The 26,911-nt window shown below is 40.7% G+C and overlaps 1 protein-coding gene across 1 annotated transcript in view; it reads left to right on the top strand.

Moving 5' to 3' along the window:
• Positions 1-24,059, top strand: part of slc1a6 (solute carrier family 1 member 6) — a 98,549-nt gene extending 74,490 nt beyond the window's left edge. The window contains exons 6-10 of the mRNA XM_043721091.2: positions 1,452-1,762; positions 15,057-15,290; positions 15,462-15,656; positions 19,642-19,776; positions 21,856-24,059. Of these exons, the coding sequence (XP_043577026.1) occupies positions 1,452-1,762; positions 15,057-15,290; positions 15,462-15,656; positions 19,642-19,776; positions 21,856-22,054 (1,074 nt within the window). The 3' untranslated portion in view covers positions 22,055-24,059. The remainder of the gene's footprint in view (positions 1-1,451; positions 1,763-15,056; positions 15,291-15,461; positions 15,657-19,641; positions 19,777-21,855) is intronic.
• The last annotated feature ends 2,852 nt before the right edge of the window (positions 24,060-26,911 follow it).

The raw sequence follows: 26,911 nt of genomic DNA, 5'->3' as shown, positions 1-26,911 counted from the left end.
GGACCGGAATCACATTATAACTAATACATGCTTTAAAAGTTTGCGCTTTAGAAACAGTGTCCCCAATTTATCAATCGCATTACAGCAAATTCGCATTAACGAAACATGCATTATTGCAGAACGACTTGTACAGTACTGATAATTGTAGCATCATTGTAATAGCCATGTATTAATGCATTCAAAATAATCCCAACCAGGTATAGTACAGTAGCACCTGATATTATTGTTAATGCAATTGTGACATTTTTGCCAATTAAAAACAGAGAGAAACGACCTGAGCCTTGAAATTACATTGCAGATATGAACATACAGAAATCTAACACATACATTCAAATCCATATCTCGACTGTATAATATTTAGTATTAGCTGAGTTATTTCAATAACTGTCCATATGTACATCACAGGGAGTGATCAGACAATCATAGGGGATTACATGTATATTTGCTGCCTTAAGAATGTTATTGGCACCACATTAATTAGTTTCATATTCAGACTCTACTAGAGTGTGATGAACAACATCTTAAAATCTAAAGGGCTTTGCAGTTCTCCAGACACTCCTAGAGAGACGTGTTCCATCAACAGCAGCCTTCAGTTAACCTCAACACAGCAAGCTATTATCATTACCATCAGCATGATGAACTTGCCCGCTGAAGAAGCTGTGCCAAACAAAATGATCATACTGGAAAGTGTCAGCTATACACATAAGAATAGAATATGTGTGTTATATTTCCTTTAAAGAAACAACCACTTGCACATTAGAACAATGTTTGGCAGTATAAGGAGAACAGAATGCCCTCTGAAACAAGCCATACACAGTCTCCTCGACAATGTTAAATCCACTGAGATTCAACAAGACAAATGGAGGCAAACTATAACACAGGAAGAAGTGGCAACAGAAGAGACAAAGCCTGAAAGGGGGTAGCAGAGTGGGTGTCACAATTCAAACAAGGTTTGGAAATGTTTGGCAAGATGTAAAATCAGGACAGAAAATTATTTTCATACTCTCAGGAGGTTTAAAGAAAATAAACTTCGGCAATTGCCTGAGAAGTTAAGAAATGGTGCTATAGGGAACCTGGTTAAAGAAGAATTGGAAGACAGGTTCTAGCCTTCATTTTCATCTGAATCCATTTGTTGATATTGTTCCCAGCCACCTAATGTGCTTTGTGAGTCCATGACACTTGCTCCCATTTCAGTTCTTGAAACTAATTTCCAGAGAGGAGTAATGTTAATTCATTTTGCTAGTCCAGTGTTGGGACGATGGAGGTAAGTTGGGTAAATGGAATAAAAGTACAGATCAGCCATGATCTACTTGACTGATAGAGTTGGTTCAAGAGTACGGAATGTTCTTTTCCTTCCCCATGTTCCAAAGTAAGAAAGAGATAAATAGGGGAAAAGTAGAAGAAATGTAAGTCTCTGAATGGTAACACTCATAATATTTTGTCTTTTGCAGTACAAAACAAATTATGGCACACGAAAAATCTTGAGACCGACATCATCATCTATCAATTTTACAACCACCACTGAACCATCCATGATAGAAAACATAACTGAAGCATTCAAAAATTTAGAGGAGTTGATGTTTGTTGAGGAGGTTATTCCAGTTGCTGGTTCTTCCAATGCAGTGAATGCATTGGGCCTCGTTGTCTTCTCCATTGCTTTCGGTTTGGTAATCGGCAATATGAAACAGCAAGGCCGGGCACTGAAGGAGTTTTTTGACTGCCTTAATGAAGCCATCATGAGACTGGTTGCAATTATAATCTGGTATGTTTGTATTTTGTTGTTTAATTAGAATTCAGGGCTATAATTGGTTAGTATCCGAAAATAGGTGGGGGATTACAGCACACGGGTTACCTGGTTGTGTTGAGTGGAATGCGAGCAGTTTGACGACTGCTCATTATGATGCTCTGTAGGTTCAGACCGAACTTCATATACTGTTCATTGACTTGACACATTAGCCGGAGACGCACTGTTGTTGGTAACTTGCACTTCTTAAAGCTATCCCACACTCAAAAGAGCACTCTGGCTGCAGCAGGTGCCAGAAATCATTCCAAAATTGAACTTCACCTGGAAAGAGTAGAAGAAGAGAAAGGGGAGAAGAGTGCAGACCATGGGAGAATGCAGTCCCAATCCCCAGATGTTTGGATTCTGCACTGCTCGTCTTGGTAGAGGAGATGTAGATGAAAGGCAGTAGGAACAAGGAACTGCAGAGGTTAATGTCAGGAGTATAGCTCCAAGGATTGATCTCAGGAAGCTTAACGCCCTCAAATGAGTGGTCAAAATCAGTGAATGCATCTCCAAACACCATATCCCACCAAGTGCATTACTTACCTCATCACTGCTTAAATCACCACATCCCACCTTTCAGCTCCCAATCAGGACTTATAACTAACGCTGTATGGTTCACTTCATCTTCACACATTCAGCACAGTTGCAATCCTCATGCCCACATCTCACAACTTGAACACACTGTCAGCAATTCAGCCATGTACTTGTTGGCATACCTCCTTTTCTTTTCCAGGAGAGGATGTCACACAACTGAAAGCAGCAGGAGCTTAACAAACAGGGACACAAAAACCTGGACATTCTATTCTCTATAGAGGAGATGGTGCTGGGGACAGTCCATTATTAGAAGGGTTTTTCTGAGGCTATTGTCAGAGTGGGTACGGAATCCATTGAAGAAGAGAGTACACTCATCACTAATCCTCTTTCTAAAATCCCACATGTTCCTCTTCCCTATATCTATTTTAGTTTATTAGCTGTACAATGGTAATTGGTTTATCCTCGCTTGGGAAACAGCCATTCCCTTTTTACTTTCCCATGGCAATGCCATGACCAATCAGAATTGACTTATCTGGTTTAAATTTAAACATAGCTGGGAATTGAATTATTCCCGAGTCCAATCTCCATGGCAATGCCGTTACCAATCGGAGTCCAGTTGCCAACCAATCAACACCCTCTTCCCATGCAGCACAAATTGTCATTTCCTTTGAAATTTGGTATTCTTGTGAAACTGTCCTGAACACTGCAATATAAAAGGTTTTGACACCATATCTGTTTTTATCTGTAATACTCAAATTTATTCTTGTACGATGATTCAGTTGGATTGGAACATATGCTTTGATGATGATGGCAAGTTTTTCCAGCATGAAGGATCCCAAATCTTGAGACCTGTTAAACCAAGTATTCTAACACTGCAGCAGTAAAGGTAGTAGAATCATTGTGTCCACAGTGCAGTAATCTGCACTATCAGGTATCTTGTGGCTTTATGTCTCCTATTTTCTGCCAGCTTCATTCATGTCTATGGGTCATTCGTTATGGATTATATCATCAAAGGCTGTAGTGATTGAAAGCCAACAGTCACAGAGGACTGCTGCAGATTGAATGCATTTTGACTGTGACTAGGATACCAGATACTGTCCTGTATAATGCAATGTGCATAGAAACATAGCAATTGCATGTTCAGGAAATGAAATTATTTTCTGTTCAGATATATAACAGTGTTGACTTGAGTGAATAAGAAGCAACATTCATGTGGAGTCATTGGCACACAGTTAATGACACTATGTGGCCTGCTAAAGTCCACAACACCTGCCAGCTTTCATTCTCACTCTGATTGCTTGGACCCAGTTTTAACCCTGTGCCATTGGTGGGTTTGATTGGGTTAAAACTGGGCATCTTCTGTGTGGCAAGACAAAATTTGATGAAACCATTTGTCTTCTTACAGTGACTTCCCCCGTTGGCAGTACCCTGCAAAATGCAAGGTGTTGTTAATAAACTCCAGTTTAGAAGGAGGCCAGTCATTAAACTTCATTGCGACAGTCACCTTCACAGGCAAAGACAATGTGATTCTTGCCTTGCTTTGAGGTTGGAGTTGAGGCTGCAGCAGTTGACAGAGTTCAGTGAGGACCCCCTTAGAGATCCCGAACATTGGTAGTCACTGATGTTGAGTTAGTATATTTGTGACCTGAAAACTCTGGGTAGGTGTGGCCTTCTGCTTAAGACCCTGCTTCCTGTTCTCTTCCTTCCTCTTCTCGCAGCTTGTCCTGCCCTGTGTGACCTCTGCTCGTACCACCCACATGGTCCCTTCTTTTCAGCCACTCCTGTATGGAAGAAATAGATGTGTGCATAAGCTGTGAAAAAATTATTTCACCATGACTCAAATGCATCTTGTAGCAAGTGAAACTTTTCACACATATGGCACAATACAAAATGTGCAGAATAGCAGCAGCATCTAGAAGAAGTAATCAGCTAATAATTCATAACTGGTTGGTGGTCACTTTGTGTCGAGTTTGTTGGATGGGTCTTTAATGGTCAATGTGTGTGGGAGGTTAGGAGAGGATCAAACGGGAGTGATGAGCTCCAAAATTGAACTGTATGCTGATTGATGTCCCTATCTCCTGGTTCTGCTGTTTCCTATGGATTTAGCGATGTGGAATAACTCTTGACTAACATGGTTTCTGGTGCATTTTATATCAGCTGTGTACAATTAATGGGTGCTTCCAAGTCCAATTCTAAGCCTCACTGTTTCAGGTAAGTATTGGATTTTCTGAAAGTATTAATTTCATTCTATAATCTAGAATCATGTGGCTTGTTATGGTTACAAAATTTCCAGGTAGCTGGAGGAAGAATAGTGGGCAAAGCAAAGTACTTTGATCCTCACTACTTCTTACATTATTCCTCAGAAGCGACAACAGGAATCTGATGTATCTGTTAGGCAAGTATATTAAAATGTGAACCAATTTTAAGTTGCCACTTTCCAGACTTTGAAACAGGCAAATTATTAATTAATAAAACCTTAGCTAGTTCTGCAGACCAATTTGCTTTCGGGTGTCAAACCAAATTCCTTCCTACCACCTGAAATGAGTATCACTTTGATGCAATGAATGGCTGACTATGTGGCCCATCTGAAATATTGAAATTCCTCTGAGCCCAATTAATCAAATGGCAGGGGAGGTGAGGTAGGAATGGAATACCGTGGATTTTATTATTTTAATTTACTTGTGGGATGTGGGTATCACTGGTCAGCCAGCATTTTTAGCCCATTCCTAGTTGCCCTTAAGAAAGTGGTGGTGAGCTGCCTTCTTGAATTGCTGCAGTCCATGTGTTGTAGGTTAACCCACAATGCCCTTACGGAGGGAATTCCAGGATGTTGATCCAGCGACAGTGAAGGAACAGTGATATATTTCCAAGTCAGGATGTTGAGTGGCTTGGTGGGGAGCTTGCAGGTGATGGGGTTCCCAAGTATCTGCTGTCATTGTCCTTCTAGGTGAAGTCGTTGTGGGTTTGGAAGGTGCTATCTAAGGATCTTTGGTAAGCAGAGCTGTCCCACAATCCCCCAAACATGCACACAAACCGTTCTCTACTAATACAGTTCATGAGAAAGTCTTGATCACAGTTTATCAGATTGACATTCCAAAATATGAAAGGCAGACATGTCCATCATGAAGTTTTGATGCACAAAATGCTGTGCAGTTCAGAAAGTGGCTCAGTCAGTTCTTTGACCAATGTCCTGGAATTTTAATAACCAAATAAGCCCCAAATTCCCTTCCAGAAGTTCTACATTCTTCCCCACAAAGACTGAAACTGACCCTTATAACATCATCATTCTCTAACCTCTTTACATTAAGCAGATGTTAGGTTTGCACACATTGTGGTATTCCCTCAGAGGGTAAGGATATAATGTGCGCCAGAGAGATGTGGATCAAAGAGAAGCCCTCTACTCAGTTTTACCTAGTTAGACAATGTTAATGAACATCTGGACATTTACTCTTGCATCAAAACAAAACTTGCAGTCAAACAATACTCAGTCACAGCTAGTCAGGAAGGAACAATTGAATTTAAAGAGAAAACACAGATCAACAAAGTGGCTTGGACAAAATATGTCATGGATGAAACAATAGTAGATGAAGTTCAACAGGAATCAATGTAACAATACTGTACGTCAAAAAAATTAGAGAACAGATATAAGGTTAGGGAAAAAGCGATTGCTAGCTATAATTAAACAGCTGAGAGCAGTCTGAAGGAGCTAGTCAACAGAGGAGTGTTTAGAAAGGATTATATTGTTGACTGTATCAAATGCTGCAGAGGGATTGAGAAGGAATAAAACAATCACAAATAATGTAGTTTGTGATTTTGAATGGGTAAGTTTGGTATTGAGCTGTAAAGGGATGGAAGTTGGATTGAAGATCTGCAAACAGTGAAAGGTTGGGTGACTTGTTCACGAACTTTGGAGAGAAAAAGAAAACAAGGGATGGAACCTTATTGTTGCAGAGGGACAAGCAAAGGTTTGCGGTGAGTTCAGTGAAATCGATGGTCTTTAAAAGGATTGAATACAGTGCTTGAAGGAGAATTTGCGATTTAAGATTAACGAACATGCCTATCACATCCAAGCCAGTTATCGAAGATCTGACTACACCAATCTCATTTTCCAGCATTTGCCCTACATTCCTGGAGGCTAAAGCAATGCAAGTGAATATCTAACTGCCACTTAAATATTATGAGACTTTATGATTCATAAACCCTTCAAGGAGTGAATTCCAGAATTCCACCAAGCATCAAGTGAAATGATTTCTCCTCAATTTTCCTCTTAGCTTTCTATCTTTGACCTTAAATCTATTGGTAACTTGTAACTAACCTCTTTACTGATAGGAAAAGTGCCTTTGTACCCAACCCATTGTGCCCCTCATAATTCTGTACATCTCTGTCAGATCCCCTCAACTTTCATTGCTTCAAGGAACACAAGCTCTGCCTATCCAATCTTTCCTCAGAGCTCAGAACCTCCAACCCAGACATCATCCTAGCAAAGTTCTTCTGTACCCTTTCAAGTGTAATCACATCCTCCCTTAATGTGGTGACCAGAATTACATGCAGTACTCCAGCAGCAAACTAACCAGCATTTTATACAAATTCCAGCATATCCTCCTTGATCTTGTATTCCATATCTCAGATAATAAAGTAAAGTAGGGGACTCTGGCTATATAAGGCACTAATCAGAGCATATCCGGAATACTGGGGACAGTTTTGGTCCCTTTATCTGGGGAAAGAAACACTAGCATTGCAGGCTTCCCGAAAGGGTTCTCTCAGCTGATCCTGGATGTGGAAAGATTTTCTTAAGGGGAAAAGTTAAGTAGGTTGTAAAAAACTCATTGGAGTTTAGAAGGATGGGAGACGACCTTATTATAACACAAAAGATTCTTAGGGGGCTTGACAGGATGGTATGGGGATATTGTTTCTCCTTGTGGAAAAGTCTAGGACCAGATAGCAAAATCTCAGATAGGAAGTTGGCTTTTGAAGTCAAAGACAAGAAGGAATTTCTTAGATGTTTGAAGAGTGTCTACTTCAAAGCCAGAATTATCCGGAATAAGGTAGATGTACTTGCAGCATGGGTTGGTACCTGGGATTTCGATGTTGTGGCCATTTCAGAGACATGGGTAGAGCAGGGACAATAGTGGCTATTGCAGGTTCCAGGATTTAGAACAGAGAAAGTGCTAAAAGGAGGGAGGGGGGGTGGGGGGGGTGGGGGGTGGGGGGGGTGGCACTGTTAGTCAAGGACAGTATTAAGGTTGCAGAAAGGACATTTAAGGACTCGTCTACTGAGGTAGTATGGGCTGGCATTAGAAACAGGAAAGGAGAAGTCACCCTGTTGGGAGTTTTCTATCGGCCTCCAAATAGTTCCAGAGATGTTGAGGATAAGATAGCAAAGATGATTCTCTATAGGAGTGAGTGTGACAGGGTAGTTGTTAGGGGGATCTTTAACTTTCCAAAATATTGACTGGGAATACTATAGTTCAAGTACTTTAAATGGGTCAGTTTTTGTCCAATGTGTACGGAAGGGTTTCCTGACATAGAATGTAGATAGGCAACGAGGGGCAAGGCTGTGTTAGATTGGTACTGGGTGATGAAACCAGCCAGGTGTTAGATTTGGAGGTAGGTGAGCACTTTGGAGATAGTGACCACAATTCGGTTATGTTTACTTTAGTGATGGAAAGGGATAGGTATATACTGCAGGGCAAAAACTATAGCTGGGGGAAAGGCAATTACTATGTGATTAGGCAAGATTTAGGATGCATAGGATAGGGAAGGAAACTGCAGGGGATGGGCACAGTTGAAATGTAGATCTTATTCAAGGACCAGCTACTACCTTGTGAAAGGTCGGTCATGCCTCACAAACCTTACTAAGTTCTTTGAGAAGGTGGCCAAACAGGTGGATGAGGATAAAGCAGTTGATGTGGTGTACATGGTTTTCAGTAAGGCATTAGATAAGGTTCCCCACAGTAGGCTATTGCACAAAATACGGAGGCACATGATTGAAGTTGATTAGTGGTTTGGATCAGAAATTGGCTAGCTGAAAGAAAACAGAGGGTGGCAGTTGATGGGAAATATTCATGCTGGAGTTACTATTGGGGTACCGCAAGGATCTGTTTTGGGTCGATTGTTGTTTGTCATTTTTATAAATGAGCTGGATGAGGGCATAGAAGATGGGTTAGTAAATTTGCGGATGACACTAAGGTTGGTAGAGTTGTGGATAGCATGGAAGGATGATGTAGGTCACACGGAGACATAGATAAGCTGCAGAGCTGGGCTGAGAGGTGGCAAATGGTGTTTAATGTGAAAAATTGTGAGGTGATTCACTTTGGAAGGAGTAACAGGAATGCAGAGTACTGGGTTATGGTAAGATTCTTGGTAGTGCAGATGAGCAGAGAGATCTCGGTGTTCATGTATGTAGATCCTTGAAAGTTGCCATGAAGGTTGATAGGGCTGTTAAGAAGGCATATGGTGTGTTAGCTTTTATTGGTAGAGGGATTGAGTTTCGGAACCATGAGGTCTTGCTGCAGCTGTACAAAACTCCGATGCGGCCATATTTGGAGTATTGCGTACAGTTCTGGTCACGGCATTATAGGAAGGATGTGGAAGCTTTGGAAAATGTTCAGAAGAGATTTACTAGGATTTTGCCTGGTATGGAGGGAAGGTCTTATGAGGAAAGGCTGAGGGACTTGAAGCTGTTTTTGTTAGAGCGAAGAAGGTTGAGAGCTGACTTAATTGAGACATGTAAGATAATCAGAGGGTTAGATAGGTTGGAGAGTGAAAGCCTTTTTCCTCGGATGGCGATGGCTCGCATAAAGCGACATAGCTTTAAATTGAGGAGTGATAGATACAGGACAGATGTCAGAGGTAGTTTCTTTACTCAGAGAGTAGTAGGGCATGGAACGCACTGCCTGCAATAGTAGTAGACTCGCCAACTTTAAGGGCATTTAAATTGTTATTGGATAGGTATATGAACGAGAATGGAATAGTGTAGGTTAGATGGGCTTCAGATTGGTTCCACAGATTAGCGCAACATCGAGGGTCAAGGGGCCTGTACTGCACTGTAATGTTCTTTGTTCTATTAGTGAATCCGTGGAATTCTTTACAACAAGGAGCTATTAAGACTGGATGGTTAAGAATATTTAAGGCTGAGATTGACAGATTCTTAATCAGTAAGGGAATCAAGACTTATTGGCTAAAGCAGGAAAGTGGATTTGAGGATGATCAGATCAGCCACAGTCTCATTAAATGACAGAGCAGACTCAATGGACCAAATGGTACTTCTGCTCCTATGTCTTATGGCCTGAATGGGTTTCATTTAAGACATTATGCATTTTACCCTCTAGAAAATTATGGGGTTGCAGAGATGTAGACACAATGAAATATGTGCACGTGAGGTTTACACCTCCCTTCATCCTAGCCTGTCTGAGAGGATCGAACTTGAAAGCCTCATATCGTTGATAATTATCAATCAGCTTCTACAGATTTGCAGTCTATCTGTTAGTATTTCTAACAGATTTCTAATTTCTAATGAACTGCAGTATGTCTAATAAAGTATTGCAGAATGCATTTCCCATTATTCTGCATCAGTTAATTTCTAATATGTCTGATACTTTATTCTTAGATATATTAGGCTGCAGTCTATGGTAAAACTAACATAGATCATTTTGGAGGCTCCTTAAAAAATTCAGATCAGTAGACGACTAGTTAACTACTCCATCCAAAAATCACTGTAAAACTAATCTGTCTGGAGTCCTCATTCCCATCATCTGTTGACCTCCTTCACAGAAGATTAGTTTTTTCCCTCTATGTTCCCTGTTTAAAAAAATGAAGCAAAGTTTCTTGAGTATTCCTATGATTCTTAACCAAATCAGCTGCATTTAAATGTGTCGATTTAGATTGAAACCATCAACATTTTTTCTGATTCTGGTGATGGTATAAAGTTTTGTAATCTACAACTTTGCTCGGGACTTCCAAACTTTGCTCTTGTTGTCTGATTCTATATACGTACTGTGCCTAGTTTCTGGCACCACTGTATAGGAGGGTTGTAATTGACTAGAGAGGGGGCAGAGGAGATTTACCATGATGTTGCCTGGGCTGGAACGATTCAGCAAAGATCAAAGCCTAGATAAGCTGTCCTTGTTTTCCTTAGAGCAGAAAAGGTTCTGGATAGTTGTGGGGTGGGGGGCAGTCTTGATAGAGGTGTACAGAGTAATGATGGGCATAGAGGGGGTAGATAGGGAGAAACCTTTCCACTTGGTAGAGGGGTCAACAACCAGGTGTACAGTTTTAAGGTAGGGAGTAGCAGGTTTGAAGGGGATTTTAGCAAGAGGTTTTCATGCAGAGGGTGGTGGATATTTGGATCACAGTGCCTCAAAGAATAGTAAAGGCAGTAATCCTCACAACATTTGAGAAGTATTTAGATGAGCACTACAAATGTCATAAAAGCTACAGACCAAGTGCTGGAAAATGAGATTATTATAGATAGATGCTTAATGGTCAGCACAGACATGATGGCCGGAGGGCCTTTTCCCATGCTGGAAAGCTCTGTGACTCTATTAATTGGACCAGATGAATCACATATTCATGTCAAGTTCATCTTTCATCACTTTTGAAGAGCTGTATCAAATTTTCTCTCAATCTTTACTTTAGTTGAAATTAGGTACTGGAACCATTCTTAAAAGACTGACAGTGTCCTTTGCGAAGTTAAAAATTGAGTTTACTAAGCAATATTTAGCCTTTATTTATAGCACAAAGACAAAAAAAAAGGCAAGGCAGAAATGAAGCTGAAAAGCAGCAATAAATTTCGAGAAAATCAGTTTTTATTTTAAACAGCTCCAAGCCATAAGAAGCAGGAGATGAATGAGGCATAGTTAAACATAATGACAACTCCTAATTATTTACATAGTTTTCACAGACACTACTTTCATGAGGCTTATTGGGAGTTCCAAAGATTTTGGCAAGCATATATGCTCACAGCAGTTGCATTGAACTCTGTTTGTCAAGTTTGGTTTTCCTGGAATCCAGTAGTCTGCAAAACAATCTCTGCATCAAATGAGCCAACTATTTCATGGAAGATGCAAGAGGCATAGCCCAAGTTCAAAGAGCATTGAACATCCATAATCCAGTGTGAGGTGTCCAACTGTGCCAAATTGGAAGGGAAAGTTAAAATTGCTCAGATTTGTTTTATACATAAACATCCCAATAGTTACAAAATCAATGTTTCTTAGAAGCTTTCTGTGTCTGGTGACACATGAAGCAGTTAAAGCACATGTTCATGTTTGTTTTCAAACGTGGTTTATTCTGGAACTGGATGTCAGGGGCTATAACTTGAAGAGTACCATTCAGCATCAAACATGGCTGACTAAGATAGTCTCCTGCTCTATTGCCTGCCATAGGCACACTGAAAGAACTTAGGTTTTGATTATCAGCCAGTTTGTCCACATTATGAACTCACCTTCCCCAGTAATCAAGTCTTCTTATAGGATTCAAACCTACAACTTTTGACCTAGAGGCAGAGACATTACCACTGCACCACAATACATTTCCTTAATGTTTCACTGCCTAGATTCTTTAGGGAGCATTTCAATTGTTATTAACTTGAACCATGCATTCTGAAATTTTTGATCGAGTTCTCTTCTTGTCCTAATCTCCCACTACCTTTGTACAACTGGACAAAGTTTTTTGCAAATATTTGGCATTAATAATCTACTTAGACACCAATAGGCTGCATCCTCAAATAGGAACAATACACTGATCAATCTGGCAGTGGTTTCCAAGGAACAGATCTCTTTTATGGTGTTTTTTTCCCCTCCTCTTGAGCACAACTGCCATCCTGTACATCTTACAAACTGATCAACTTTATCACTGGCTGCACTTAGGCTGGTAGTGCCAAAAAGGGCACGCTTTCTGCTCTCAGTTACGTGAGCCCCAACAAATATGGTTACCATCTCTGGAACAGTTACCTCTGGTCCATCCACCCCCCCAGCTACAGTCATACCATTGGCTTGTCCAACTCTCCTCCTCATGCTGTGCATTAGCTTCACATACCAATTGCACAGCACATAGCCATTTTATTGGTGATTCTTAGAGTCATTGAGTTCTATATCACAGATAAAGGCTCTTTGGCCCATCGAGTCCGTGTCGGTCATGAACAAGAATTTAACTATTCCAATCTCATTTTCCAGCATTACGCCCATAGCCTTGTATGTCTTGACCTCACAAATTCTTCTTATGAGGATATCTGCCTCCATAGGCAGTGAGCTCCCGATACCTATCACCACTGTGTTTCCTCACATAATCTCTAAATCTCCTGTCCCTTTCCTTAAATGTATGCCGTCTGGTCATTGATCCCTATACCAAGGGAAAATGTTCCTTCCTGTCTACCTTACCTTTGCCCTCATAATGTTATATCAATATCTCAATATTTTTATGCCAAATAAGCAAAAAAGCACAAAGAAAATTAAAAGAAAACATTATTTTATTTGGATGCTCCACTGATTTTTTTCCCCTGAGTTGTTGTCAGCCTAACCCTGGAAATTGGTCTTTAATTCCTGGAGGTTTAGGACCATTACCAAGGTTTGGCAATTCTACCAGCAGGCAAGTAGGAAAGGTACCCCTGATGCTTACTTCAGCCCTCCTGAGGGGCATTGCCAGGCTGGAGTTGGGCTCCCTGCCCTTATTTAAGGAGGATGTCCTGCCTCCAAGAACTGCTGGACATCTGACTCACTGAAAGAGACAACCTTCGGGGGCCACTGCTGGATGGGGGTGGGGACACAATTACAAGAGACTGCTCATGGAGGAGGCACTTACTCCATCTTTCCCACCTGAAGCCAATACCTTGTCCCTCCTCCCTTGGCACTGTGGTCACCCACCTGCTGCCATCTGCACAGCTGCAGCCAGGACGGTAAGTGGTTGTTGCCAAGTGGTGGGTCCAGGATGAGCAGGCTTCAACGTACTCACAGGGGACAAGGAGGTGTATAAAATACTGCCCTTCGGTGTCCCAAGGTGGAGAGTCAGCCTAGTCACTCCTATACGAATCCTCTTAATGGTTCCATGTCTAAACTGACAAAAGGTGAACAAGATTGCACATGATTGAAGTGAAATTCCATGCCCCAGCAAACATCCTTAGAATCAGGAAGGGCATTTGATTGGGCAGGAGGGTACAGGATGGATCAAGCACTTGCTGTCCAGATGTCAATTGATTCCTTTAAGCAGTTGCTTAAGAGCACTCCGATTGGCCAGTGGGGACCTCACCATTGGGAAAATCACACCTGCAGTCTGTTGAGGGCAAGGAGCCCTCCTATTCAGCTACACTATTCCCAATCCAACATCAGGAATGGAAGAAAATATATCTCACTGCCCTTCCTGTCCAACCACTCCACCCCACCTCACTGGGATTCCCCTTCCTCAAACACCTATTTCTCTCTAGGGCTCCATCGCCAGTCCCTGGTAGGGGACCAAGTGTAGTACCAGCGATGTCCAGCACCCACACGGGCACAGCTGGTACATGAGACCTGTCAGCTTCAGATTGGCTAGCAGCTCCTAATCCCCTTAGGACTTAAGTCAGTGGCAAGCCCAACAATGGCCCAGTAAGTGACTGATTTCCTACAAAAATTGCCTGGCATCTCCCAAAAGTGTTCAGTCTGGGACTCCTACTGTTTTTTCCAGGTGGTAGGTGTGAACCCTGTATTGAATATTAGATTTATGTTTTAAAATTATTCCACCCATTTGTGTACGTCTCACACAGGTAAGTTTAACCTAACTCTGCCAGTCAGCAGACTGACAGGATCCAGAGCACTATCAATTTTACATGCCGCCCTATACACGGTACATTTCTGACTGCTTTAGAGAATGAAGCCTCAGGTAGGGTATAAAATCTTATTCTTTTTTCCTTATGCCAACTGTCTCTCCAAGGTTACCTCTGGTCATGCTACTGAAATAAATTAGCTCTTATTATCATGAATACAAATGTGTTGTTTTAATATAGACCTGATGCATTTCAGCAACATCTCTCAATATTTCTGGTTAGCTTTCAGTGCTGAATTCTGGAATCTCTGCCACAGGTTTCAAAGATAGACTTTTGGCTGCAGGTGGGTTTTTAGTTGTTGCGCCAGTGGATGGTACCTATACACTGCCCAGAAACAGTGACGGGAGGCCCAGTCCATTTTAAGGACCAAATTTCATTTGCACAGGGCTGGCAGCCTGCAACTGGGAAATAAATGGTCCTAAGATGACCACTGGCTCAGAGTTGTTGTCATTGGGACAAACTGGGCCGAAAAAGTGTAGATCTGTGACAACCCATCTTTAGGAAATGGGGTTCTGAGTGTGAGCCAGCTAGATTTTTGCTCCCAGTGGAGCAGCTCTGATACTCATGGTGCCAGGAACTAAATTAAAATAAATATCACTTGCTGGACACCTCTTGCGCCATACCTCCATACACTGTAGCTGCACCAACCAATACTGTTGAAAATATTTGTCTAGGACCTGTGAACATCATAGGACCCTGATTTGCACCTTTTAAGGGCCCACTGCCTAACACAACCATGTGACTCTGTCATGGAAGGCTCTTCCAAAGCCAGTATTGACTGGATCAGAGGCAGGAATGAAGTGGTTTCCCTCATCATTTTAGGGATTCCACTATCCAACCTCCACCCAGTTTAAACCTTCATTGTGTCCCTTACTGTTTACAATCATAGCCAAACTCAGCTGGTGCTAAACTGAGAAAATGCTTTGTGTTCTTGTATTACAGGTATGCCCCTATAGGTATCCTCTTCCTGATTGCAGGCAAAATCATGGAAATGAAAGACCTTACTGTGATGGGTGGACAACTGGGAATGTATACTGTGACAGTGATAATTGGGCTGCTCATTCACGCACTCGTTGTCCTGCCACTTCTTTATTTCATAGTCACCCACAAGAATCCTTGGGTTTTTATTGGCGGGTTGTTGCAAGCTTTGATTACTGCCCTTGGCACTTCATCCAGGTAAGATTGTCCATCCTAAATATAATCTGTTACTGTCGAGAAACATTGATTCCTTTTCTCTTTATCAATTTATATTCCTCTTATTCTCTCTGCAAATCTTTCTAATTGCCCATCTCTGATCCTCTGCATCTATCAATATGAATTAAGTTGATTAGTCCATTTGTTTTGCAGCTCAGCAACTCTCCCAATCACCTTCAAGTGTTTGGAAGAAAATAACGGTGTAGACAAGCATGTTACTCGCTTTGTCCTTCCTGTTGGAGCTACTATTAATATGGACGGCACAGCACTTTATGAAGCCCTGGCTGCCATTTTTATTGCACAAGTCAACAATTATGATCTAAACTTCGGACAAATCATAACTATCAGGTAGAATTTCAGAGTGCAGTTGAATTGAAATCAATGTTAGTCCAAATCTCAAGTTCAATTTGGATTCAGTTTTGCAGTTCATTGACATTTACAGCTAACACTTATCTCATTTGCTTGTGTGCCACTGAGCTGTATAGCTATCATGTGATCTAGAAAGCTCCTGCAAATGAAATAAACATAATGAATTTATATCCAATGTTCAGAAAAGAATACCAGGAAAGTACTTATTGTCCAGATACATTATCTACTTAAGACATCAAATTATACATCTAGGTGACAGAAACAAAGAATTGAAACTGTTCAAAGACATCTAAACCAAGGGGATCAATTTAGGAATGCTTGATGTTAATGTGAAGCTAGTGCCATCAAGTACTGGGTTGTATCAGGAAGTATTTGGCTAGATGTTGAAATGAAACTATTCTGATCCTTTTAGATCATTAGGAATGTCACACACATCCAGGCTGTCTCTGCTGTTGTACATCCTCCAGCCTGTTACTTCCTTTTCACCAGTTCCATTATACACTCCATCTCCAACTGGACCATTCACTTCAACCTTGAACGGTCATAGAACGAGTCCCTATCTACAATCACTTTCGTCACTTAACTGAACTTATTTTTACCTTGAACAACTTCTGGTAGCTTCATTCACATCGTGCTGATAAAATGCATTTCTGTGGGAAGCTGCATTAACCCAGTCATGCCTGTTATTTGGTTGACTCTCTGGAACATTGCTCTAGCCTGACACTGGTCCATTTCCAAATAAATTCTTCTATTATATTGCTAGTTGTATGAGTGCCACTTCCTCCTTCCTTTTTTGGAGTGTTTCTTTAGCAACGTTTCTCATTTCTACTAATCTTTGCAAAGTAACTGTTTCTAGCTGTTCCATTCTTTGATTCTCTTTCACCTTATGTATGGTTTATTCTGATGATTGGGCTTGCTGCTGACAACACCACAAACCACTGACACCCACAACTATCTTTATTATATTTAACTGTGTCCACCCTATTTCTTAAGCCTCTGGTCTTATCCATTATCCCTCTCATAGCTTGTGCCTTCCATCAAAGCAATCTCTGTGTTCACATGTCCTCTTCCGCCATTTACAAAATATCTCACAGCTAGACACATATCTCCTTCGCTTCAACTTTTAGCAAGAGTATTTTATCATTCCTTAGATTATCCTTAGTTCCAGTGTCAATTTTATTGCCACTTGCCTGTGCAGCAGCTGAGGACACAGCACATTATTCATTTAATTTCTCCCATACCTTATATTTATTCCAAGTGAAACAATAATTCACTGGCACTCAATGTGTTCTATAACGTTTCCTTACATTTGCATGGACCCTCAAGGTCCACTCATGGCAAGTGTTGGGGACCGAAAACTTAAAGTCTGCTTTCTCTCCACAAATGTTGCCAGACCAGAGCTTTTCCAGCAATTTCTATTTACCTTTCTGATTTACAGCATCCATAATTCTTTAGATTTTTTTGTTTGGATTATAATACGATCCTTTATTCTTTTGTATAATTAGTAGATCCATCCTATTTCACTTATATTTTCTTTCATTTGCTTTCATTTTTATTAAAACTCATGTCTTGCTCTAATGTATTTTCCTCTTTCGTTATTGTTACTTTAGTTATCATTGTTTTATTGTGCACAATTCTCTCTCATGCTTCTTGGTTCTCTGTTCCCTTTATTTGCATATTTATGTGTCCAGTCTATTTGAACAAACATACCATCCATCATTTATTAACACATCATTGACGAAAACATTGAACGAGATCAATGACAATGGATAACACAATATCTTTCTCAAAGAATCTCAATCAGTGTTATCCTTACAAGCATCATGGAGCTGCAGTACAAATGCTGAATAAAACTCAAGATGTGGCCAAAACATCCAGCTTCTCTGTGAGGGTTGCACAAGATTTGACATCAAAAATCTTTCAAAATCTCAGCTTCATACATAGCTAAAACCTGTCATATACTATCATCACAACAGCACAGTCTAAAAGATTGTGAACAACATTTGGGGAAAGGGACAAATATGACTTTGATAAAGAAAATAAATAAAGACTATTTCCCGTGGCAATAAGGTCATTAACTAGAGGGCACAGATTTAAGATGTTCAGCAAAGAAACAAGAGGAGACATTAGGAATCTTTTTTTAAAAAGCTAGTTAGGGCTTATGATCTGAAATGCATTGTCTGAAAGATAGTTGAAACAGATTCAATATTATCATTCAAAAGAGAATTAGATAAATGGTTGATATTTCATCGATACAGAGAAAATGGGCGGCACAGTGGCATAAAGGTTAGCACTGCTGCCTCACAGCGCCAGAGACCCGGGTTCAATTCCTGCCTCAGGCAACTGTCTGTGTGGAGTCTGCACATTCTCCCCGTGTCTGCGTGAGTCCCCTCCGGGTGCTCCGGTTTCCTCCCACAGTCCAAAAATGTGCAGGTTTGGTGAATTGGCCGTGCTAAATTGCCCGTAATGTTAGGTGTAGGGGTAAATGTAGGGGAATGGGTCTGGGTGGGTTGGTCTTTGGAGGGTTGGTGTGGACTTGTTGGGCCGAAGGGCCTGTTCCTACATTGTAAGTAATCTAATCTAAAAAAAATGTCAGGAAGGAGGTTCTATCAATGATCAGGCATGGCTAAGATGAGTATAATGGTCTTCTCCTGCTCTAATCCATTCTCAGATTCTACAAAAAACATTTTCTAACTGTTGTCAGGATAGTCACCTCTGTAAAACCTGTAAATCTGCAGGCTGTTATTCTGACACCTTATGCTGACCCAGTTGCCAGATCAAGGTCTCTATCAATAGCCATAGGTGACCATAAGAAATAAGGACAAGAGTAGGGTGTTCAGGCCTTCAAGCCTGCTCTGCCATTCATACTTTCATGGCTGATCTAATATTCCTAAAGTCCACTTTTTTGCCCTTTCCTTGTAATTTCCCTATTGCTTAAGAATCTATCTATCTCAGCCTTAAAACATAAACAAGGACTTGGTCCCCATAGCTGTCTGTAGCAAGTTACAAAGACTCATAATCCTCTTGAGAGGAAAAATTCCCCTCTTCTGTCTTAAATTCTGATTTGATGCCCTCTGGTCCTAGACTCTCTTATGAGGAGAAACATCCTGTTAGCATTTATACTGTCAAGCCCCTTTAGAATCCTATATATTTTAATGAGATTATCACACATTCTTCTAAACTCTCGTGAGTAGACTCCCAACCTGTTTAATCTTTGATCATAAGACAATCCCTCCATATCAGGGATCATCCTAGTGATCCTTCTCTGAACTGCCTCCAATGAAATGATATCTTTCCTTCACTAAGGAGACCAAAATTGCTCACAGTACTCCAGACGTGGTCTCAGCATCACTTTCTACAGTAGCATTAAGACTTCCCTCCTCTTATTGTCCAACTCCCTTAAAATAAGGGCTGTACTGTGTGCTAGCTTTCTGTGTTCTGTGCACAAGTGCCTACGTGATGTCACTTCCTGATGATTTTAAGTAATTTCTTTTCCTTTCCTTTCCAAAATGAACAACTTTGCATTTTCCCACATTATAATCCGTTGTGCCCATTTATTTCACCTATCAATATCTTGAAATACCTTTATTCTGCTCTTCCAGCACTGGTGCAGGAACCCTGGTATACTGGATCTAAGCCACAGGAGTTCCCATAAGAACCAGTAATAATGATCTTTAAAATTCATGAGCTCTTTTCATCCTGTATGGATAGTAATAATAATAGAACTCCCATTCCTCAAATGAGATGACGAATTACTTGAAATTTTCTACTGTTTTATCAGAAATGATATCAAAGGATATGGAGAGAAAGTGTGAAACTGGAGTCGGTTGCAGATCAATCATAAGTTAGTTAAATAGCAGAACATGCTTGAGGATTGAATAGTTTATTGCTGTTCTTGTAATAAAAACTGTAGTAATTTCAATTGTGTGAAGTGTTTATTCAACTTAAATATTTCACTATGTAGTATCACTGCAACAGCAGCCAGCATTGGAGCTGCAGGAATACCACAGGCTGGCCTTGTTACCATGGTGATAGTGTTGACATCCGTTGGACTTCCCACGGAGGACATCACCCTGATCATCGCGGTGGACTGGTTCCTGTACGAAGGCTCAGTATTGTTTTTGTCTTTTAACTTTACAGTACTTGTGCTAAACTATTACCTAGAAAGATTCAACAGGAGACTATTTTGTAGTGATTAATCAGCTTGAGAATTACTTAATATAAGAGACAATTTTGTTAACCCAGTTGAACATAGCTTCTTGCAACAGAAGTAACATGATTTTTCTTTTGGAGTTAATACAGTTAAGCTAGTTTGCTAAACGTCAAGTACCTCAGGGAATGGAATATTACGATGATGTCGTCTGACACTTGATAAGAGATAGTACTCAGAAGCATTTTCATAATAGTCACATTGCAAATTAAATACTTGTAGCATTATGTTCTCGTAGTGGCTGCAGCTCTCGCCAAGCTATTCCAGCACAGCTCCAACACTGGTATCTAACCACAAAGAGGATTTCCCAGGGTCTACCTGTTCATTGAAAGCAGGATGAATCCAATCTGGCCAGCTTTCAATCATTGTCAAAGCGATGGAAGGTGTTGTTGTCTGTGTTATCAAACAGCATTTACTCAACAATAACCTACTCATCTTTGTTTAGTTTAGTGTTCCATCAATGATTTTTCTCCGTTATAAAGACAGAAGTGGGGATAATCACTGGTGATTGCTCAATGTTCAACACTATTCATGATTCCTCAGATACTGAAACAATTTGTATCCTTAAGCAACAAGATTTGGAATACATTCAGGCTTAGGATAATAAGGGATAACTGTCATTCATGCCGTAAGTGCCAGGCAATGACCACCTCCAATAAGAGAGACTATCACCATCTCTCCTTGATATGCAGAGGCATTACCATCACTGAATCACCAAAGCTTCTTCGACAATGTTCACCAAGCATGTGGCTTCTACCACCAAGAAGGGACGCATACACATGAGAACACCACCACCTGAAAGGTTGCTTCAAAGTGACAGCCTGCCCTGAATTGGAAGAAATCATTTAGGCAGAAGTGGGGACTGCAGATGCTGGAGATTAGAGTCAAGATTAGTGTGGTGCTGGAAAAGCACAGCAGGTCAGGCAGCATCCAAGGAGCAGGAAAATTGCCTGAAACGTCGATTTTTCTGCTGACTTGGAAGAATACTGCTATTCCTGCTTTATCACTAGGTTAAAATCCTGGAACTCCCTTTTTAGTAACACCATGGGAGTACGTTCACCGCACAAAACATACCAGCTTAAGAAGGTGCTTCACCATGACCTGCTCAAGGGCAAGTAGGGAAGGGCAATAAATAATTTTCTGGTACAGGAGTCTGAACTATGAATCTGATTTTCTATGACCTTACTATGTATCCAAAGCAAAAATGAACTAGTGGAATCTTTCAGAGTTAATTTATTTAAATACGGAGAGAAAACTCCCGGCTCGACTCAGCTCCTCAGCGACAGTTTCTCAAATGCATATGATACAGGGGTTGAAACTCCAAGTTAAAGGGGTAATGGTATTCTTAGTGACAATGGTATTCTTATGAGGGAAAAAAAAACAAGAAATAGTGAAACACATACAAAGAGCCCCATCATTCAGTTACAAAGTTGCTTATTCATAAACTATACCAAAGGAAAGATTCCCTGTTTGATAATAAACTGTAGTTACCCTGCAGTAGAGCCATTGGCAGGTGTGATCAAAAGCATCAAAAAGTGCATTTAATGTTCAGGTTACCTGGGAATAGACAAAATAAGCTTGGCACCCTGAAAAATCTGTCATGGCAAAATTACCCAGCATTTCTGAAGACATTGATATACTTGCCACAAAGTTTCCTTTCAACCAGTTACATTCTGACTGGCATCAAACACAAAGCTGAAAGACTGCAATCCAATCTGTTGTTTTTGTGAGGAAGGATTTTATCCCAAGGAGTAGGTCTGATGGATGAAATCAAAGGCCAGAATATTATCTTCCGTTGACGCCCTCAATGAAAGAATATTCTCCTGTTGTAAACAGTGTAAGATTACCAGAATTTAATTCACAACATATTCCCAGGCATACACAAAAATAGATAAAGCTTTATTGTCCAACAGAGGTTATCAGGTTTTCCTTGAATCTAAGGAAATTAATGCTGCTTTTATTTCTCAGGGATCGTTTGCGAACCACCACAAATGTACTCGGCGATTCACTGGGAGCAGGCATTGTGGAGCACCTGTCGAGGCATGAACTGCATAGAACAGATGCAGAAGTTGGAAATTCTGTCATTGAAGAAAATGAGAAACCTTATCAGCTCATCTGCCAAGAGCATGAAAACCAGAAACATTTGGATAGCGAGACCATGATGTGACCCTGAAACTAAGACAGGCTTAGTACTGTAGAGATAAAAACATACCACCATGTAAATTTTGTGTCTGTGCATTTCTAACCAAACTAGTCAACAAAAGAATGTCTAAAATAGCCTAATTCAGTGAGAAACTCTCAATGTAAGAGCAGACCTGTATGCATGTGTATCCCCATGTGTGCGTATACATATGAGTGTTTTCATGTACATATGGATGTCCATGTTTGTGTGGATTTTCATGAATGAATGTCTCCATCTGTGTTTGTGTGCATTTTGATTATAGACAGACAGACACGCGCATGCACATACACACACACACACAAAGCACTCACACTCTCTCACATATACCCATGCATATTTATGCACGCACACACATACATATGCACACACAAAGACACATATATCCACACACAGACATGCACATAGAGACTATCTCAGACAGTATGTAAGCATAAACACACACTCAAGTCAGTTTGAATTTGGAAAGTTGTGTCCTCATGTGTGACAGTATTTATACATATTCATGTGTACAGGTCTCTACATGTGTGTGCCTTTATACATGCATGTACGTGGAGTTGTCCTTAACTGGAATTGGTTGCCTTTTAAACCAGGTGGATGCCTCAGTAGCACTTTCCTAACTGGGACATGATTTCTGCTGTATGTAGGGTGCAGTGAAATAGTAAAAATATCACTGATTTTGCTATACTCAGCACACAAGAAATCTCCCACTGTCAGAAAAGGATTAACTTCCATTAAAAATACTTGATGAAGAACAAAAAAAATTCAAAGGGACAGAGAAAGTGCAGGGAAATGGGGTAGTAGTAGGTAGATCTGATATGGAGCAATAACAAAAAACAGTACTGAAATAGTCTCCATCTGTTCTGAGATTTCCACAATGCTATTGGGACATACTCCTGTGTCAAGCTGGTTATGTTTTTCAGAGTTTTGATGTCTTGGCAGACATCTAACAAGGGGCTGATTTTCTTCATCTGACGCAAGTCATGCCTAAAAGGTTAAGATGTGGTGCTAGATCCATTTGAGTGTTGGGACCGATTTTGTGCTATAGTGTAAAATTGATGATGGTAAACTGGCAAAAATATTTTATATCGCTTACAATTTTTGTTTCCATTGAAACCCAGAAGGATCTCAATTATCCAGTTACATAGGGCGTTAATTTCTGCCATTTTAGATACAATGTAAGAGGAGGAAAGGGACACATGAGGCCTTGGATCAGTACTACTGCATATTAATGTCAAACTCCTGCAGTTTTCTTATTGGGGCAGGGGTAGGGAGGCGTGGTGGATTCCACTATAACCACATTGAAAGTGTGGCGAAGTGGGAATGTTTGAGGAAATTCCTCCCACAAGTCTCTGTATTCAAATAAACTCAGAGACTCAGCAGGTCTGGCAGCATCTGTAGAAAGAGAAACAGAGTTAATGTTTTGAGTCTGGTATGACTCTTCTTCTCTCCTACATCATCCTATCCCATTTCTGATACTCTTCAGGTGATCCGGCCTAAAAGGAGGAAGTGCACAATGTCTCCTCTTTCACAAAACTGCTCTGCTCCAATTATTGTTATTTACCATCATGAGACCAGAGAAGTAAAATAAAACTGAACAACATATTATTAGCTAGTTATTGTAGCAGGCACACCTCAATTCATTAATCTGCCAGGGTGATGCAGACACATAATCTTAGGAAGCCCTAATAATAACACTAAAATAGATCCTTTGAGTAACTCCAGCTATACTGCATCAATTAGACTCAGTAAACTGTATGCACACTCCCAGCATCAGAAGAGGTAGAAAACCTTTAGACATTCTAAACATAATGTTTCCAAACCTTCCGATGTTCTCATTGTCAGATTATGTAAAATGTACAATATCTGTGATGTACTTCTAATCTCTAAATGATATGTGGCTTAAGATCAGAAACGTGTACTCAATTCAAACAAGGCATTGTACTTCCATATCACTGACTCACTTCTGAGTAAAGTCTCCACTGTTCCTCCATTACACTGAGTTTGGGTGTGCATCTTAGTTTATTTAAATATTTAATTCCTGCAAACATTGTATTTTCTAGAATTTTCAGATTTATCCTGTCTTCTATAATGTTGTTTGGAGCACTCAGTCCATTTCAAATGGCATTTAGGCTGGTAACAAATTTGAAAAGCATTGAGACATAGGTAGACCCTAGCTCAAGAATAAGTTACCATTACTTGCCTTGCTTCTTTCTCAATGTTATACCTTCCCAGGCATCCACAAAATTAGATAAAGCTTTATTGTTTAACAGAGGTTATCAGGCTTTCCTTGAAAAAGGGAAAATAAATGTGAAATTTTAAACAAAGCAGCCTGTGCTTTGGAATTTTTAAAAATTGTTATTCTCCATATATTTTTTCATACCAGAATGAAGGCTAGTTCTGAGAACGATATTATTCTTCTGGGTGGCTACAACAATCAATCCTATCTGGATGTTACAGAATACTGCCTGAAATTTGTGGACGTTTTAGTGGCAAATTGGCAGCTTTCTCGCTCAGCACACTGAATCTGAAAACAGCTTTGGGGTTTAGCTTAAGCACAAATAAACACAGAAAAGTGAAGTTGTGATCTATCATTCACTCAATTTCCAATAAAAGCTGAGCTGTGGACATCCCCCACCTGAGCCAGCAACTAGTGAAAAGTTGAATAAGTGAGAATATCCCCTTTTCCACTTTAGCATTACAGTTAAAAATACATTTTAAAAATTAAGGCTTGTTCAACAAAATGTAACGTGTTTTACTGAGTAATAATTGAGTAATACTTCTGAACAAACTATCTGACCTTAATACATATTTGTAATGGTGTTCAATATCTCTGTTAAAGTCACCAAATGACTTTTTTTAATCCAGATTTTTAAATAATTAGTTTTTTTTGAAAGTTGGCATATGATGGGCAGGATCTTCCCAGTCATTGAACTATGTGGGCATTCCCAGAAAAGTTGGAAAAATCAGTTGAGATCAGCAGTAAGGAGATTCCTGACATTGAGAGCAAAAAATCCCATTCTCCAACCAAGTGTTGAATAATGAGATGAGAATCTTGCTCATTATTAGTTAATCTCATCCTCATTGATATGCAGTTTCCCACCCTCCCACCCTTGGACATCAACAATTCCAGACATGAAAGTCAGAGTGAACACCTGGCTTTTTCATCTTGGACACCAAGCAACAATATCTCAAAGCAGCGACTGCAAGTACTGACTAAAAGAAACAGAAGCAGAAGGAGGTCATTTAGCCCCACTGAGTCCACAGATGTTGGCACTGGAGACACACCAACCTCACTGCACCCTCATTATACATTTCCCATCCACTGACAGTTCAGTTCTACAGTTCATTGATGCACTTTGGAGCACACATCTTTCACTGCAATGTTGCTGCCATAACATTTTACGCATAGGAACAAACATCCAACTCATGGATTTAAGCAGGGTGCATCTCAGTGTTCTTTACTTGCTGTCTTAGCGCTCGTCCACTTTCTGTCTACTTGGATGTTCACTGCATCCCTGCCTTGCCTTTGAGCTCAGGTACAAAGCCAGGCAGCTTGTCATAGTTATTTGCAATGGTCAGTCAAGGGGATGGCATCATACTCATCAATCTAACACCTACCCCATGTGTATGTGGCAAAAAGCACTCACTGCGTGTGCTTCACCAAAATGGCCATGTCTCAAAGCCTAAGAGAAGTAGTCTCTAGTCCAGTCAAGGAAGACAGTCTGGGGGTCCTAACACAGTAAGTCAATAGCAACCTGAATTTCAGTCCCGGGGTTTGGGCACAATCAGTTAGCTGCTTGGGGAGTAAGCTTCAAGATCCTCTACTCACATGGGGCGAGAATTCAAATGTTGGGCACCCCACCATCTTGGCTCTTTCTATTCTATTGTGGGCATTTTCTCCTGGAATGAGATAAAGGGAAGGATTAAATGAGATGAAAATAGGTGTCACAATTGTTAGTGTAGGAAAGGTGGTGACGCATCCTCACTAAGTCAGAAGGTTGCACAGAGAGTTAGCAGGTTTAGTGGTGTGAGTGGATTGAGGGGGTGCAAGGAAGTGAGGGAAAATGTTGCATGTGATGGTGAGAGTGGTAGATCATGAGTCTGGTGGGAGATGTGTGCAGTAGCAGAGATAGCGTGGGTGTGAGGTAGCAGAGAGAAGATGGTGGCACTTACCCTTTGTGGATCCTAGAATGTCATTGACCTTTTTCCTGAATTGATGGCTGTTCTCCAGACTTTGGAAACAGCAGTGGTTCAGGCCAGACTGGCAGAATCTGGTCTCAAAGCCTCCTCTGTCCAGAAGGAAGAAAATGGTCCTCTTTTGCACTACCAGGCCCTCCTGGTCCCGTCAGCAAATTGGATGCCAATTTCAGTTTCTTACATGGCTGGGGCAATTCACATGGATCATGCAGGGCAGCCCCGAAATGGTGGCACCCATCCTGGTGTGTGTCGGGGCTGTACAAATGGTACTGTGCCTGTAATCCTGGGAGGACAGCAGTGGCAAGTACTTCGAACTATGCCAAGAGGGAGGATACAAAAACAATGGCCACAGGGATGTAGTGCACAGGCAAGTTTGAGAAGTGAGGGTGACAACTCTCACTGGGGTACACGGAGAGAAACTCTCTGTAAAACTTGGCAAACTTGACAGTTAACTGATTTCTGATAACATATAATTTCAGTTCTGCTTTATGCCTATCCGGATGTCACAAACCTTACTTTGCTACCTGAAGAAGCGAAGCTCCAAAAGCTTGTGGTGTGAAATAAACCCGTTGGACTAGGACCCGGTATCATGTGATTTTTGACTCCTTATTTTAGTTACGGTTTCAAAGCCATAAAGAACTTGAA

Source organism: Chiloscyllium plagiosum, unplaced genomic scaffold (genome assembly GCF_037043375.1).
Source record: "Chiloscyllium plagiosum isolate Xiang-an unplaced genomic scaffold, Cpla_swu_hap1 HiC_scaffold_28, whole genome shotgun sequence".
Taxonomy (NCBI): Eukaryota; Metazoa; Chordata; class Chondrichthyes; order Orectolobiformes; family Hemiscylliidae; genus Chiloscyllium; species Chiloscyllium plagiosum.
The sequence above is the reverse complement of the archived record's forward strand: the minus strand, read 5'-3'. Positions and strand labels throughout refer to the sequence as shown.